Source organism: Heterocephalus glaber, unplaced genomic scaffold (genome assembly GCF_053883595.1).
Source record: "Heterocephalus glaber isolate CG9 unplaced genomic scaffold, H.glaber_assembly_v1.0 deba00000122, whole genome shotgun sequence".
NCBI lineage: Eukaryota > Metazoa > Chordata > Mammalia > Rodentia > Bathyergidae > Heterocephalus > Heterocephalus glaber.
The window spans coordinates 32199155-32217314 of record NW_028258138.1 but is presented as its reverse complement, the minus strand read 5'-3'; the positions used below and the strand labels follow the sequence as shown (position 1 = coordinate 32217314).

At 31.9% G+C, this 18160-nt stretch overlaps 1 protein-coding gene across 1 annotated transcript in view; it reads left to right on the top strand.

Moving 5' to 3' along the window:
* Positions 1 to 18160, top strand: part of Robo1 (roundabout guidance receptor 1) — a 1092891-nt gene that overhangs the window by 129160 nt on the left and 945571 nt on the right. The window contains exon 2 of the mRNA XM_004870578.3: positions 17772 to 17910. Coding sequence (XP_004870635.1) covers positions 17823 to 17910 — 88 coding nt within the window. The 5' untranslated portion in view covers positions 17772 to 17822. The remainder of the gene's footprint in view (positions 1 to 17771; positions 17911 to 18160) is intronic.

The window sequence follows — 18160 nt, the reverse complement described above, 5'->3', positions numbered from 1 at the left end:
TGTTTATCAAAATTCACTTTTATCAAAAAATAATTAATTCAAGAAGCATTAGGTAGAAATAAGAAATGGATACAGCTAAATCCATGACTATTTTTAAAAATAAAATATCTTAGGCAACCCCAACTTGAAATTTTTAGTTGAAGATAATTTATAATATAATGAATGCAACATAAAAATTAGAAATTTTCTTTTATTTGTCTGCCAATTCTTTAATGGTAGTATGCTTTAAAATATGTTAGTTTTATTTGTGTTTATCTTGTGTCCCTCCATGATAGTTTTAACTTAAGCTAACCAGAATATCAAATAAGGAAAACATTGATATTCAATAGGTACCTTAAATCCCATGAAAACAATAGATTTACCAAATATTAATTTTTCATTGTACTATGATAATATTAATATTATGTAAGAATTGATTTTCTATAATTTGCTTAGGAGAATGTTTTAAGAAACTTAAGATGTATTAACCTCAATTTAAAAAGGAAATCTTTGTTTTCTTATACTAAAATCATACAAGTTTTCAATATTCTTAGCAGGTAAGCCCATTGTTAGGCTAATAATAACTATTAAAAATCAAATAATGGTAAAATAATAAATATGCTAAGTTTATTTTTAAAGTAATGTTATCTGTAATCACAGTGAGATCAGTCAGGGGAATTTGAGCACTAATAGTGAGAATTTTTATATAAGAATTTTTGATAGATCTTGTGTTGATGGTATATAAAGGGAATTTAGTAAAATAATACATTTTTAAATATTAATGTGCTTCAGGAACACACTGCCATGTCTTATTCTTCATCAATGATATTTCTTTCTTAAAATAATTGATTTATTAGTGTTTCTGACCTTGAAACATAATAATACTATGAATACAGACAGATGCCATAAGTATTCTAAAGACAGATACCTGCATGGCATAGGATCAAAGGTGACCACTGGTCTGGTCACCACTGTCCCCGGTGGACAGGAATAGGAAGATGGCTGCCCAGGGAGTCAAAAGGTTGACACAATTGGCAGTAGGATAATAGGTTCATAGGTTATAATATCCATTAGTGGAGACCAGGCAGTTTTACAGATGGTGGTGAGACAGACACAAGAGGGTCATGCTTGATCAATCTATGCAAAAATGGCGTAGATTTATGAATCAAGGTGTCCAAAGGTGATTATTTTGTGAATGAGAACTCATGAACTCATGAGTCAGCTGAAGTCTTAGAAATACAAACTATAGCTTAGGTTGAAGAGGAATGGTACTCTTAAGATGACAGAAGAGAAACAAAGCTTTGAGAGTTCAGAAAATAATCTGACAATAGCTACATATTCCTAATATTTCAGCACACATATATATATATGTGTGTGCTGAAGTTAGATAGATAGATAGATAGATAGATAGATAGATAGATAGATAGATGACATCTCTAGGGTGAAGAATGATTTTGTGAAACTGATGTTGAGTCTAAGCAGAGGTATTAGTCAGAGGGTAATGGGTTACTAGTACACCTGAATTTTTAATGAAGACACATTTCTGTCACATGTCTTTTAATTCTTGTGAGAGGGAAATAGCCTCAGTCACAGCTTGTCAATTCTCTCAAATGTTGTAATTACTGAGTCTTTCCATCTGGTGACACTGCTGAGTGGGCCTGTGACTTCTCTTTCTTTTATGACGTCATAGTCCCTATGGATAAGAGCTAGAACGGACATCATAAAGTAGTATTTTGCATCATTGGATAAAAAAAATACAAGAATAAAACATATAATGGATCACAAAACAATATAATAGTTGATATGACTTCCATATACTATACTGACATGTATTAAGATGTCTAAAGAAATCTTATGAAATGAGAGACTTGCAAAGAAAGTTATTTAAGATTAAAAAATACTAGTATGGTCTGATATTATTATCTAGGTTTAACAGTTGATTAATTATTCAATAAGTTAAAGAAAATCATCACGTTCTAAATTTAGGTTTTGACCAGACTGAGTCAGAGGAAGTTCTCAAAGTAAATATGATTTCAGCAAAATAATAGTCCAAAGACAGTCAGCATAACTTTAATATGCAAAGATGTAATGCACTGAGGCAAAGTACAATCAGAGAAAAAGTATTGCTAGGATATAACAGATAAAGAGAGGAGATTGAAATAATAAAAGTGAGTAAGTCTGAAGGGTGCAAAGATCATTTGAAAAAGTGGTGAATAAACAGGGTACATGTAACAGAGTTCCACTACAGAGGGTTTTTAAAAATCATTTTATTATTTTTTAGATTTTTAATTTAGAAACAATATTTTGTGCATTTGTTGTGTACAACATAATTCCATGAACCACACATATTTTGTGGAATGATAAAATCTATTATCATATCCATTATCTTGCATAGTTATCTTTTTTTTTTTTTTTTTTTTTTTTGGTAATGAGAACACTTAGCATCCATTCTCCTAGCTTTTTGTCTTCCATCTACTGGGTGCAGCTGTGAGGCATAGAATATGTTTTAATACTGTAGAAATAATTGACTTGACAGAAAAAAGTACAAAAGACAAAGATGATGAAATTAGCTTGAATAAAACAAGAATAGCTCTTTGTATTGGGATTGACTTTTTTAGAAAAGGAACCATGCGTAAATTGGCCAAGTAATGAAGTTTAGATGTTATTTTCAAGTGTAAAGACAAAGTAAGAGAAAAGTAACAAATTCTAGCTAATACTGGGCAGTTGATCATTATTCATAGCGTCAATTTTAATCTTTGATCTAATTCTTAGGAAAGAGTCATGCATTTGAAATTTAATTTTAAAAACTCTATTTTGTATTTTCTTTGCAGCAAAAAAATCTTCTGTTTACCTTGAAAGGCAGAATACAAAAGTGGAAAACAAAATTGTTTATGGCAAATAGTCATGCTTTATTTTTAAGATTAAAATGGCCATTGAAAGAACAGCTCCTATGTAAGGAAACTTGTGTACAACTTGCTCAAATAGAGACCTTTCCTTGCTTGGTAGAAGAGCCTCCTTTCTATCTCTTAGTTTTGTTTCATGTTAATGTACTCTTTTGGCTTAGTCCGCTGTCATTTTACACAAGCCGACAGTAGACCATTTACCGTTTGAGGCAATTAGAGAATATGATGTGCATAAGTCAGTGTATTTTATTCATTGCATATGAAAGCATTTTACTCAGTGCCTGTAGTCATTTTATTTGCTCTTGCAAATCTTCACAGTTTGGTAGTCTCTCTGGAAGAGAAAACTGAATTAGAGCATTTGTACAATTAAATTTCAAGAAAAGGGAATATTTACTTAAAGAAAGGATAGATCTGTGCTTTAGACCAATCTGAGTGGTCCTTCGATATTTAATCTCCTCCTAATCACTCTTTTGATGAAAGAGGGGTCTTCCCTCTAGCTCTGGGGACATTGCAGTGAACTACGCAAGGCCATCATGATTTCACTAGATACCAAAAACATTAGCGAGCTTGGTGTTACTGCAATGAAATACCTGGATCAGCCTGCTTATGAAGTACAGAGGCCTACTGAGCTCACAGTTGTTTAGAGTCCAACATTGAGTGACAGGGTAGATACCTCTGTGTGCAGTAGTGCACTGATCTAGCCTTTGGTGAGAACTGTGGATGACAATGAGGGAGTCTTTATTGGAACAAGTAAGTAGAGCCAAACTCAGGCTTTTGTAACAGTCCTCTCTCAAGAGCTACCTTGGAGTCTTAAAAGAACAAAGTATTCCCACGTGAGCTAAGAATACACCTCTCAAAGCTTCATACAAACTTCCAGTTGAGCATTCCTGGAGACCAAGCCTCTAACACAGGGACCTTTGGTGGACACTCACCCAAACCATAGCATAAGCCAGAGCATAATAATGGTCCTTAATTTTTGTTCTTCCGTTACATATGACAACATGAAAAAAACAGTGGGATATAATGAGTCAAGGCCAGTGATGCGCTAGAGAATAATATTCACAAGTAGTCAGGAGTCCTGCAAAATATGTGGATAATAAAAAACAAATAGCTATGTATATTTGGACTTTTATGAAAACTGAGCTCTAATATCTAATATAAAAAAATACCACTATTTTCCTTTTTCTATCATAATGGACACTAGCTTAATTACAACAAATCTGTCCAAAGAAATAAACTATCTGGAATTCCAAATAAACTTATTTTTTTTCAATAGATTGCTTCAGATAGATTGTGATGAGAAGTTATTTGTATGGCTATTATTGATTTATTTATTAAAATTTATCCTCTTTTTTAAAATAACAAATTACTCCTCAGATATGTAGGGAAGGTTTCATTAGCCAAAAGAAATTAATTTACAACCCAATTGCATTACCCTCCTCATGCACTGGGAGACCAATCTTTTCCCAGTAGCCTTCTCACACACCCAGATGTGCACCTCTAAAATCACTTGGCTAGTAATTAGGTGTTTATCAGATTCTTGCTGAAAAGGCATGAGACAGTTATCTGACACAATTATCTTGGAAAATTGAATCCTCTATTTCTGGTCCTGCTGAGGACATTCAAAGGAACACTGAGTGGTGTAAAGCTAAATGCCTTTCAAAAACCCTTGCTCTCTGGAATGAATGTAACAGAATTACTAATCACAGAATTTTTCCCACTTTTCACGCAAAGCCTTTTGTGTGTGAATTTTTGTTATTTCTTTATGCATGTTGACACATGAAAATCACTTTTGACCTGCTCTTTGGTTACTTCATTAATGTCTCTCTTGCTATACCATTATTAATAGTCATTCTGAAATGTAATGCTTATTTCTTTTGTCCTCACCCAGCTGCCGTATCTTCATAAATTGACCCAACACAAGTGAAGGCAATTGCTAAGACTGACTAGGTTATATGTGCATTTTGGATAATGATATTTCTAGAGCCATTTGCTCTTTGGCAATCTAAAAGTATGCAGCTCATTCAAGGATTAATGTGTAATTTACTCACAGCTTACAAATTAATATTATGCTTTAATATAAATAGTTATAAAATCAGTTATGTAGACACTAAAAAATAAAATGCCAAGTAATAAATTTCAATTTAAATGTCACATCCATTTTAAATGATGCTGTGACTTCATTCCCAATAGAGTTGAGTTAATTTTAGGTTTCCATACAAATTTGAAGCAGTGTGCTTGAAATGAATTTGTGTAGAACATAAGAGCAAGAAAAAATACAGCATATTTTCTTCTAGTTATATAGGAATTATAATGTTTGGTAAGCATTCATGTTCTTTAACCACAATAATTTCTTGCCTAATGTAAAGGCAATCTACATAGACATATGGATTTTATAAATATTATAAATTTTTTGTTTATACTTCTGTCTTTTTTGCAAGTACCTTAGTTCAGTTGCATATTACTGTGTTCAATCATACATTAATTTAACAAATATTAAGGTTTTGCTACATGGCAGGCATGGTAATAGAATTGCAAAATAGTACAATAGAGATGTATGGAATCTCATGACCTTCTATCTTTTCCACTTCAAGTTTGTGTTTCACAGTTTTTGTCTAAGAAACGGCATTTGTTCAGTTCTCTTTGAGCTTAAACATATCTTTTGCCTACAATGCCCTTTACATTTTGGCATCACTTTGTACCTTCAGCTTCATCTCCAATCACAACCTCTCACATATATGTCATCTGATATCCCATCAAAATGTAATCTCTTACTGGGTGTTAAACAGAAAGACCTGCCAGGTATGATGATGTATGCCTGTAATCCCAGCACTAGGGAGGCTGAGGCAGGAGGATTGCAGCAAGTCTGCGACCAGCCTGGGCTACATAGTGAATTCAAGGGCAGCCTGAACTGCATACCAAGACCTTGTCTCAAATAAACAAATAAATAAACAAACAAACAAACAGGAAGACTGTCCTCTAAGCCAATGTACAATCAGTGCTTTAGTTTAGAATTTCCTTTTAATCCAGTCCTAGTCTTCTTTGGTTCAATGAAAAACTTTTGTCTCTTCAAGATGGACTTCAAATGTTCACTTCTGTGATAAACATTTTCCAGTTTTTCAGAGCTAGTTTTCTGCATTGTCTTTTTCACCTCATATCACTACAGTCTTTAAATTTTGTTTCAGAAATTACCACCCTTACTCATTTTATCTGGATCCTCTTCCCCTCCCATACTGTAAACTGTTCTGAACAGGGACTGCCTGATTCATTTTTGTATCCTAGAATAAAATGTAATAAGTTCTGAAAGTCTGCAAAATAAATGAAGTATAAGTACATGGCTATGGTAATTTTGGTGTACATATTATATATATTTAAACATTTTTGTAGTACTGTTAATTGAATTGAAGACATGTCCTTTGCTCTGGACTTTACCTTAAGTCTCTTTTAATTTTTGGAGGCAAGGTCTTGCTAAGTTGCTAAGTTGCCCACTCTAGGTTTGAACTTGAAGTCTGCCTGCCTTACCTGGCCAGAATTCTGGGATTACAGGCCTATGCCATTATGCCCTGCTATTCGCCTTGCTCATAGAGAAATTATTCTAATAATGACATCATTTTCCACCAAAAGTACTTTCTGAAACCTCATCAGAGGTTTATTGACATGTAAAAGTATCACTATTTATACTTTGCACCTTTAACCTGCTGAAGGCTGACTTTAACTTTTGATTTCTAAAGTGAAAATTAACTCACTGGAGACTATTTTTGGTTAAACACAAGAGAATGATCAACACATTGCTCTATGAAAGCAGAGAATATTGTGGAAATGATAAAACTCACTTTCTCTGCACTTGATCTTTTGGCAATTTTAGGTATTATCAGCATAGCAAGGTTACTACATGTACTGCTCTTTTTCTTGGATTCTGTGTTCTTTTTCTTCCCTCTCTGCAACTCCACATTTCTGCCTGTTTTTGTGTCAAGCTTCATGTGTAACTTTTCTTTGACCAAATAAATCTGTGTCTAGCTGTACTCAGATAAATCAAATTTCTCTAAGACAATATTTATTAAGATATTGAGGCTATCAGTGTGCATTTCCATGTTACAGTGTCTTATTTGAAAGATGCTATTGTTCACAAAATTGTGTCCCTAACTGGATTTACTTTCAGATAGAATGACCAAATATGTGTCCTGCTAATTTTCATCAGAATCATGAACAATACATTTGAAGGTCAAGTGACCATAGAATTCATCTTAATGGACTAGTATGAGCGTAGCATTCTGAAAACTGCTTTTGTTTGAAAATTGCTTTCTTTTTGCCTTGGTATGCATGAGTGAGCTTTTAAAAACCATCTTTGTAAATCTGAACACTTATTTTGGAAATCAAATGCCTGATGAAGACAGTTTTTAATATTAGCTAAAAAATGAGAAAAAATGAATAATGCTGGTAGACTATTTTGTCTCAATCAAATCATTTAAATTTCTTTATTCTTAAAACACCTTTATTAATATATAAATGCTATCATTTTTAGCTAGTCCTGCCTGTGGCAATCCTATAATTAAGGTGAAAAGAAGATAAAAATCTTCATTTTGCTGTGTTTACCTTTACCTTTGTGCTAGCAATACTAATGTACCTCACTATGTTTAGGGTGAAAAATTGATTTGAACCTCTCTGCATTTACTGCTGTGCTTTTTTTCTCCTCTTCCTTCCCCTAAGGACTTGTGGAGTTTAATTTGCCATTGATTCTTTAATGATTATGGTAGCTACACTAGAGAAACTAATGTTAATCTTCATCATGCCCTGTGGATAGAATATTATGCTTATTTTTGTACATAGCTGCTTTTCCATCATTTTGATAACATAGTCTATTCAGCAATTGACAACCATCCTCCTCTCTTAATGATTTTATATTTTAATCTTGAATTGCATATATGCATTCTAGGAATGTACTATAATAAAAATATCTAATCTTGAATTCATGCTAGCATTGATTTAAATCACTGATGAGGAGAGGGCTTCAATCAAACATTAAACACTAGTTTAGTGGTCATTAGTTTGATGCTCTTTTGGCTTTTCATAGTTTTTTATTTGAAGATGTCAACCAGTATTTTAACTATTTCCTGTGCAATGTTTGAAGAAACATCTAATGCATCAGATTCTTTTTCTAGAAATAAAATCATTATTTGCCCTTTCTTCATGACAATTTTCCTAAAATTTTAACATAATAAAATCTAAAATATACACAATAGGACAGTGAATTTAATTTTTTTTATCTCTTTTCATGTTTTTTTTTTCTTATTAAAATGAGTGATCATTGGGGATTTGGTGCTAAAAAATAAAAAAAGAATGACCAATTCCATTTCTACATCCTTTAATCAATGAACTGGAAAAAAAACCCAGAAGTTCAAAATTTTGGAAGTCTTACAAAAGTATAGCAGATCCAAGGTATTAACATTAGCTTTAGTTGACAATATCATTATTATTTATGAGTTTGACATAGGTTGAAAAATAAGATTCTATAATGTGTGTTTGAAATTACTCTTTATCTTCTCTGTAACTGTTAGTTAATGGAAACAATGTCTACACGGGACTTACAGATAGACTATTTTAAATAGACTGGCAGATTATGTAATGAAAGAGGTTTTTGACTGTCTACACTTGATGGTATATTTTAGTACATTATGAACATAGAATGAGAATCTCAACTATTTCATTCTCCACATAATAACTGAGATTTATCACTACTCTGAATTTTCTCATAATGTGTTTTAAATGTTGTGTTTCCTGGAAATATGATAAAATATTTAATTGTTTATGAAATTAATGTAACCATAGTTTGATATAGGGGTCATATTCTGTCCAAATAAAATTGCTGAGTTACTAGTTATGTAACTGAGCTTACATATCTAGAATCTTTAGAAATGTGTGACAAATAACTGAGAAGCCTGCTAAAGCCCTTATTTTTGCTCCCTGATTATCTGTGTAACTTAGTATTTATGGATTATCCTTTGTCTTGTCATCATTACTGTACTTTCTACTCTCAGTATTAATTGCAAATTTTCAAAATAGTACTTTGTTCATAGTTTTATTTCCTCTTTTTTTAAAAACCTCTAAATATATGAATGAAGTCAGAAAGTTAATAATGACATGGTAATTCTAGGATATAATAATTTGGTGCTTAGGATAATTTAGACATTTTCTAAATGTATAACATTTGACTGCTTCTACGAAAAAGAATTCTGTAATTATATGTGGTATTTTTAAGCCAAATGCAATATAAATAAATTACAAGGTAGCTGTTGTTAAATAACAAGAAATAAAATTTTGCAATAAATTTAGTCCTAAAAGTATGCTTTAAGTACTCTGCTTTTCTGCATATGTTACTTTCAGATAATGGACTCCTTACAGGAGATATGACAGTATGCTATTTTTCAGTTAATATACACTTTATAGGGAATGTGACAGTGTACTAACTTAACAGGAGTTTGGTAGCAATTTGTTCAGTTTGCTTTGTTCTTTTGAAAGCATTAAACCTTTACTTGTAAGTATTACACACTTTTAACTTCTTGTTATTTCAATGAGGTGTATGTACAGTTAAAGAAAACAAATGCTTAGTAGCTTAGTAACATTGACTATAGACTTAAACACACCTTATTACTTCAGAGAAATTTAAAGAAGATGTAGATTAGCCAATCACTTATAAAAATCACACACACACACACACACACACACACACACACACACACACACACCCCTTATGAAGCTTCTCACTTTCTAGCATAAAATTTTGGAAACATTACTCCATATATATTTTTTCCTCCACTTTTCTGCTCATCACCTAATTGTAGCCTTCCTTTTCAGTGTCCTTAATCTTTATTTCTATTATCCTTTGTCTATTTGTCTTACAGGAGGATACTATTACCATACATACAGTAGTATTCTACAATCAGCTACATAACTCTTTATCTTGAATCATTTTCATCTTCAAATGATGCATTTGTTACTGAGCATTTTCTTCCCATGAAGTATCATGGCACTGATAGGAAAAACCTTGGACCAATGACCTTTTAATTTTGTAACATTTTTGGAAGTGCTGTGAGAAAGATAGTAACTTTTGATCCAGTTCATATGTGCACGATTTGTGTTCATGCAGACAACCCTTTTAAAGATTCTGTACTGCATCCTCTTATGAAAGATAATATTTCTTTCTTTTTTTTTTTTTTTTTTTTTGGTATTGGGGACAAATTCAGGACCTTGCGCTTGTAAAGCAGGCAGCGGCACCACTGAGCTAAATCCGCGGCCCTGAAAGATAATGTTTCATTACTTAACTTTTCTAATATAATCAAGTCTGGTAGCCTAATATATAGATAAATTATAAAATGCTACATTTACATCATATGTTATTTATTTTTACCTTTTGCCTAAGCCTTCTATTTTAGCTTGTTTTTTTGCATATACATTGCATATTCATTCACTGTCTTTTCTTTGTGTGGAAGTTTTGGAACTTTAGCAATCCCTTTATAGACTAGCTCATACTATTTCTGCTTTCTAGTTTCAGACTATTTACTCTCATGGCCACCCCTTCATCCTTTCTTATCTTCGTCACTAATAAGTGCTAAACTATCTAGCAATCCAGCATTAAAGAGTATATTTGTTTCACATCTACTTGAACCCCCATTATCTGACATAGATCTTTTCATAGATTAACTATTCAGATATATTTATTAGTCACCTCACTGCATCTCTGTTATCTCTATGCAATTTTTACATTCCTAAAAAACCCAGAACATCACAAAAATTCATTGAAATAAACAACTGTGATTCTGGATAGTTGATTTCTCTCTTCTGAGCCCATTGTGTACAGGCCTAGTTGAGTAGACAGGACTTCAGTCCACCTTGCTTGGAAAGAGGAAAAAGATCTCTTTTCTTGTATATGGGTTACTGTTTAACTCATCTTTTATATGCAAAATCCAGCATAAGGATAGCCTTTCCTAGTCACCTATCTCAAGGCTGAAAAAATTTTAGGCCAATTACTCCACTGGTCATGGTGCTTCCTTTATCAAAAACTAAACAGAGGTGTCAACAGTTTGTTGTTTTGTTAAACATTGCCAATATTCTCAACCTTTGACTAACATCATATGCCATTTAAAATACAATCACCCTTCTATGTATCTTCTTGAAAGAGTTAAAGACTTCATATTACAGTGATACATACATATCCATATTTGTAGCAGCTTAATTCATAAGAGCCAAATCTTAGAAGTTATATACATGTATGTATATATATATATATATATATATTCAACAGATGAATATATTTATATATATCAACAGATGAAAGTGTGGTATTTATACAAAATGGAGTGCTACTCTGCCATATAAAAGAATAAATTTGAATCATTTGTAAGGAAATTGATGCACCTTGAAACTATAATGTTAAGTGAAATAAATAGGACACACAAGCTTAAATACTACATGGTTTCTTTTATATGACAAACCCAAAATATAAATGAAGAGCAAAATCAAAGACAGACAATAGGAATCAGTGAGGTAGATCTTTTGCAAGACTCAAGGGCACCAAGAAATACAAGGAGAGAATGGGGGGAAAAGGAATAAAAATAAAATTAAGATGTATTATGTACATGTACCAATTCCCCATGAGGTAGGTAATCATTATGTACTACAAACATGCATTAATAAAAACTAAAAACAAACAAATAAAAATACCCAAAATAAGATCTAAAGGCTGAAAATACAAGATTCCAAAATAGTTTAACATTCCTGATCGACCTTTTTATTCAATTCAAAAAGAAACCAAAAGAGATTAGTATAATTTAAAGGACAATCATTTTTGGTTAATATAAACAGAAAGTCTAGTTAGTTTTTGTCTTTCCAAATATGTACAAATATGATGAACATTTAAAATGCTGAAATACTGGTATAGTACATGAAATTTAGGAAATGTATGTGTTCTCTTACAATATATGAAATACTTTTTTTTTCATTCATTGCTAGGGATGGAACCCAAGGACGCTCATTGAACTACAGATTCTGCTCTTTCTTTTCCTTTTCTTTTGAGACAGGGCCTTACTAAGTTGGCCAGGCTGGTCTTGAACTTCTGATCCTCTTTTCTTTGCCCTCCTGAGCATCTATGGACGTACATGTTCACCACCATATTCAGCCCAAAGGAAATTGTTTCATTTCGTCAAACTATACATTACAGACATTAATGTATCATAAAGATTATACTTCCTAATCAATTTAATTAATAGTCAATAGAACGTGATTTTCCCAACATCTTTTGGGTTTTTTTGGTACTGGGGATGGAATTTGGAATCTTACCCTTTCAAGGGAGGCGGTGGAACCACTGAGCTAAATCCCCAACCCTCAACAACATTTTTTAAAAACTTCTGTCATAAACGCAGATGATGGACTAGCATATTAGTAAGTTTATTATTATCTGAAAATGCACATTACTAACATTTGTGTATGAATAGCATATCCATTAAGAATAAGGCCCCTATCTGCCTGCCCTGCAAACGCAAGGACCTGAGTTCAATCCCTGGTACCAAAAAAAAAAAAAAAGAAGAAGAAATCCACTATAAGAAGAATCTCCATTTTGATTGAGGTAGAATTTGCATGGCTTTATTAATTTTCAAAAGTGAACTATTTTCTTAAAGTATTTATTTTGTCATATATTAATCATTAATAGAAACAACAAATGTTTTCCAATTAAACCTGAAACAGATATAATGTAAATGGGAGGCAACAAGTACATTCTAATTGAAGATAGGTACTGTCTTCATCCAGGAGGATCCTCACTGGAATTTGCTTGAAATTGGTGACAATAATTGCATCAATAAGGGTATAAAGAGAATGTACACCTATCATCTATATTTGTATAACACTCAGTTATGTTACTTCCACACATTCATTCTCAAATTATATTTTAAAGCATTTACACAACACTAGGTAATTCTATAATCACATATTCAGCCTAGTAGTTTATATTTTTTGGTACTGGGTATCGAACTCAGGACCTTGAGCTTGCAAGGCAGGCCTAGTATTTCATAATAGGAAGGGATATTATAGATTGTGTTGCTTTTCACATTTAAAGCTATTTTCTTTAACTCAAGACTATATGTACATACCTGTTTAGTGAATTGATAATAGATATCTGTGTAACCTATATAGGCAAAAGTATCACATTCACAGGATACTGTGATTTTGCTCTTTCAATTTACTGTATTTTAATATTCAACATTTAAACAAGTTATATCACATTCTCATTAAAATCAATTGCCTTATTGTTGTTAAAAGGTGTAACTTTAAATAAGAGGCTAATGTTTTTGCCAAAAAGTTATATACTAACTTGGAGTACTTTGATATTGAACATGGACTCTTAAAGATCATAATTTCAAGGTGCTGAAAAAGAATTGATATTCTGAACTTCATTAAAATTAAATAACTTTTTTCTGTGAGAGATACCATCAAGGGAATGAAAAGATACATCAGAGACAGGAAGAAAAATTTACGAAAGACATGTCTGTGAATGACTTTATCCAAAGCATACAAAAAATATACAAAGAATTCTTATACCTCTTAGAACTTATCAAGAAGAAAAAAATAAAAAATAAGTGAAAGACTTCATAGCTCCTTCACCACAGAAAATAAATGGATGGTAAATAAGGCATTGGTCAGCACAATTGCTTCGTGTGGCACTATCATGGTAGACAGGTTTCATATATAATCAAGATAATGTAAATTAAAAACATTACATGCTAATAACATTTACAAGTCTAAAATCTAGAATACTGATAATAACACCTTGGGAGGATGTGTCACAAGAGGAGATTTTGTTTTCCTGGAGCAGATACAAAATGGCAGACCAATTTTGAAAGATAGTTTAGTAGCTTCTTACTAACTAGTATAATCATTACACCAAGTCTTACCATATGACCCGTCAGTTACATTAGTATTAATCATATAATTTATGAACTTATTTCCCCATAAACCCTGCACATATATATACACATATATATACACACAGACATATATATATATATTCATAGCAATATATATATACATATATATATATATTCATAGCAGCTTTATTCATATTTGACAAAACCTGAAATCACCCAAGATTCCCTCAGTCAGTGAATGGATAAATTAACTGTGGTACATCTGGACAATGTAATGCAATTCAGTTCTAAAAAATATTAGCTAGCTAAAAAAAAATAATAAAAAAAATAAAAAAATTAGCTACTAAGTTGTGAAAAACATTTTCTGAGAAAATCTAAATGAATATTATTAAGTGAAAAAAGCTGATTTATAAAGGTTACAAATTGTCTGATTACAATTATATGATATTCTGTAACAGGCAAAACTATGAAGAAAATTAAAAAGTCAATGATGGTGGAAGAAGGGAGAGATGAATACACAAAGCACAAAAAATTTTTGGTCAGCAAAGTTGCTTCCTATAGTACCATCTTGGTGGACAGGTATCATACACATTTGTTCAAATTCATAAAAATGTACAGTGGCATGAGCCTTAGTGTAAACTGTGGACTTTGGGTGATAATGATATGTCCATGTAGGTTCACCCATTGTGGCAAGTGTAACATTCTGGAGGAGGGGGCTGGGGATTTAGCTCAGTGGTTTTGCTGCCTGCTGTGCAAGTGCAAGGACCCGAGTTCAATCCCTGGTACAAAAAAAAAAAAAAAAAAAAACATTCTGGAGGAGGATACACATGTGGTGTGACAGGGGTAAGTGAACAATCTCTGAGACTTCCACTCAGTTAAACTAATGTGTATTTAAAAAAAACCTCTCAGGTATTGAAGTAATATATAATTATTAATGTATAAATAATCCCAGTTTCAATTTCTGATTTGTAGGTGCTACTTTAAAGTTACTTCATTAGACACTTTCTATTACATTCACAAAACTATGTGCAGGTAAATGAAAAAATTGAGTGATTGATTTTCACATGAAAGTATTATGAAAATTTGAAAAAATATGTCTGTTGAATAATATAGCTTGGAGAAGTTCAAATATAAATGTTTATACTTTCTGTTTATTTTCTCATGATTATGTATTTATTTTAAAATAAGAATCTACACGCTTGATAAGGACCCTTATTTTATCGATAGCTGTCTGCAAAAAATGAGCTGAAAAAGTTGGTAATTAACTACAGTTGGAATACAATTAACCACTGATATGAAAAATCTTAATTTTATAAATATGGTATTATCATTTAACAAATTAACCACTCTAAATTTACAGTGAATAAGCAAGTCATAAATAGCCTCAAGCTTCAGATATGAACTTATTTACATCAAGAGATGAAGTAAAAAATGCTTACACACATTTGAGAAATGAGAGCTCCAGCATTTATTCCAAAGCAGGAACTCTGATGCAAAATAATCAAATATGGGAGAGAGGAGATCTGAGAAACTCCTCAGGCAAACAGGAACTGAGAGAGGACACTGTGATATCCTAACCCAGTCAAGTATAAATGTCCAGGATGCAATATACTTACATGTTTTCTCTGGAGGAACTAAACAAATGTATTCACTGAGGAATACTACAAGCAAAAACATTCAGTAGATAACTCTGAAAAGAAGCCTTTGGAAAAACTAACAACTGAGTAATATAGACTGAAGATTAAAACTTTTCATCTAGGTTTGTTCTTATCTGTAAATCAAATCTACTGACACTTAAAACAGATAATGCACAAACATAATGTGGGCATATAATGAAATATCAGGAATGAAACACCAGGATAAATACTATTGGAAGAACATAGGATCCAAGACAAGAAGGCAGATAATAAATATCAAACCACAGTAACAGAAATATTTTTTGAGGCAAAATTCTAGCTCTAATATTAGGTTTTTACAACCTTCTTTAATGAGAAAATAATCCCCAAATATCTCAGAAAGCCCAGTGAATATAGCTGTCTAGCAGTAGGATTAGGTAGCTCTGCTAAAGGAAGACAAGACAAATTAACACTGCAGTTATAAGCAATGGGCTAAGGATAGCTCAGCTCAAGCAGACAAACTGACATTTCTAAGTGCAGATAAAACTATAGAATTAAGTGAGCCATCCTTTTTTGCAAGTTGGCATTCTGAGGGTCACAAAAATGAATGCGAAAACTTCATTTTTTCCTTTGAGACAAATTACTCTTTATTTAGCACTAGATTTATTTACCTAACTCGGGTCAATATTTTATTAAAAGAATAATAAGTCCTTCACTTTTTAAATTTTGAAATTTAATAAATTGCTATCCTGTATACTTGTATAATGTGATGTATCTGACACATCACTTCAGATTTTTCTGCTGTCAATGTCCTTTGTAAGTATTCATTATTAACTTCTGTACTGTTACTAAGGATTCTATGATAATTTCCTCAAAATTAATTTTTCCTTCACATTCCTACCAGAGGTATTTTCTAAATTATTTCAATCATGTTATCTTCCATTAAACTTGACAGTGACTCATCATCACTTGTCTTTTTCTGCCCTATATTATTTTCTCAGTTTTCTATCACATTATGATTTGGAATACTCTATCAACCAGCCAAAAAACAACTTCTCTCACAGTATACTGATTATATCAATAAACCATTAATATATAAAATATATGAGATTATATATAGTATGATTTATATATTATATATATTTAATTAGATTTATATGTATAAAGCATGGAAAACATATAAGCATGTACATGTTGTTTTCTGTCTCAGTATTCATTCTGACTCTTATTTGCTTATTCTCCACTTATCAAATAATTATCTCACATATCAGAATGCCCCTTCTTCAATATAATCAATCAATTCTTCCAGATAAAACTAATCAGTCATCTGTATATTTTGCTTAGTTTTATTCTACTATTTGGTAGAATCACAATCATAGCAAAAGGCTTCATGGGTTCTAAGCTTTGCTCTTTAAAAAAAAGGTAATGTTTCTCTGTTGACTTCACGACTAATACATCGTGTCTTGTTCAGAATATATCATCTATTAAGTTCTTTTTCCATTAGTTTGTGAATTCATGTCATTATAGAGACCTCAAGTTGCTTATGCAGCTGGATGAAAAGACAATACTTTGTTTTGTTTTCTGCTGTATCCCCAAGGTAGTGGAGTCCCTGACTCTTGATAATCCATTTGTAAAACCTGATTTAGAGAAGGTTAAAACATCAAGTTTTCTCTGTTATGACAGCATTCCCACTAAATTGATAGGAAATGAAAATAAAAACATTTTTCTAGTACTCTTTAAAAGGAAGGGAAAATCAAGGAATAGTTTATGATTAATACCTAAGTAAAAATGAATTTTCCAAATTATTCAATATTACACATTTTCAACATGTTCAAAATGTCCAGTAGCACCTCCCCTTATATGTAGAATATACATTCCATGACCCCAATGGATGCCTATAAATACTGACACTATGAAACTTTTCATATATTCTGTTTTCTTTTGATATACATACCAATTATAATGCATAAATCAGGCATGACAAAATATCACTAAACACCAGCAATGTAGGAAAATTAGAAAATGTATTATAGTAAAAGTCAAATGAATTGATGTTTTCCATCAAAATATCCTCTTTTGCTGTATTTCTTTCTTTTTCTTTTTCTTTTTTGTTTTTTGACATGCCCTAAGTTTCCAAGAACAATTAAATGAAACATGGACAACAAAAGAACACATAAGGGATACTAATGTGTATTGTAAACTTAATTCTGTATAAACCATATTTATTTTATTATTTCCGAAAATATCATTTCAAATCCATTTGAACTAGTTTTTCACAAAAAAAAAACCTTTTAATGTCTTTACCTCTACATAGCTAACCAGTGAGAAAAGTAATTTGTATGCTTTTGTTTCCCTAGATAACACAAATCTGTGTCACTGGCTGGGTGTAATGCAAGGAAGGGACAAAGATGAAATGGAAACATCTTCCTTTTTTGGTCATAATATCACTCCTCAGAGTGTCAAACCACAACCTGCTTCTGGCCCAGCTTATTCCAGGTAGGTAGCATGCTCTTGTTTCATCAGGATTTAACCAGTGTTCCTTCCACGCTTTGAGTTCATTTTTATTGTGTATGCTGTAAATCAAATGTGTTCTTTTTGTAGAACTTGTCAATGTGTGTGAGTGGCTTCTCGAGTAAGTGTGCTAATAAATTCCCGGGATCGACTGTTCGTTGTGAATACAGAGTGTTGTATTTCCTCGCAAGAAAAAACGAAAAAATGAGAAAAATTCACCATGACTGATACAGAT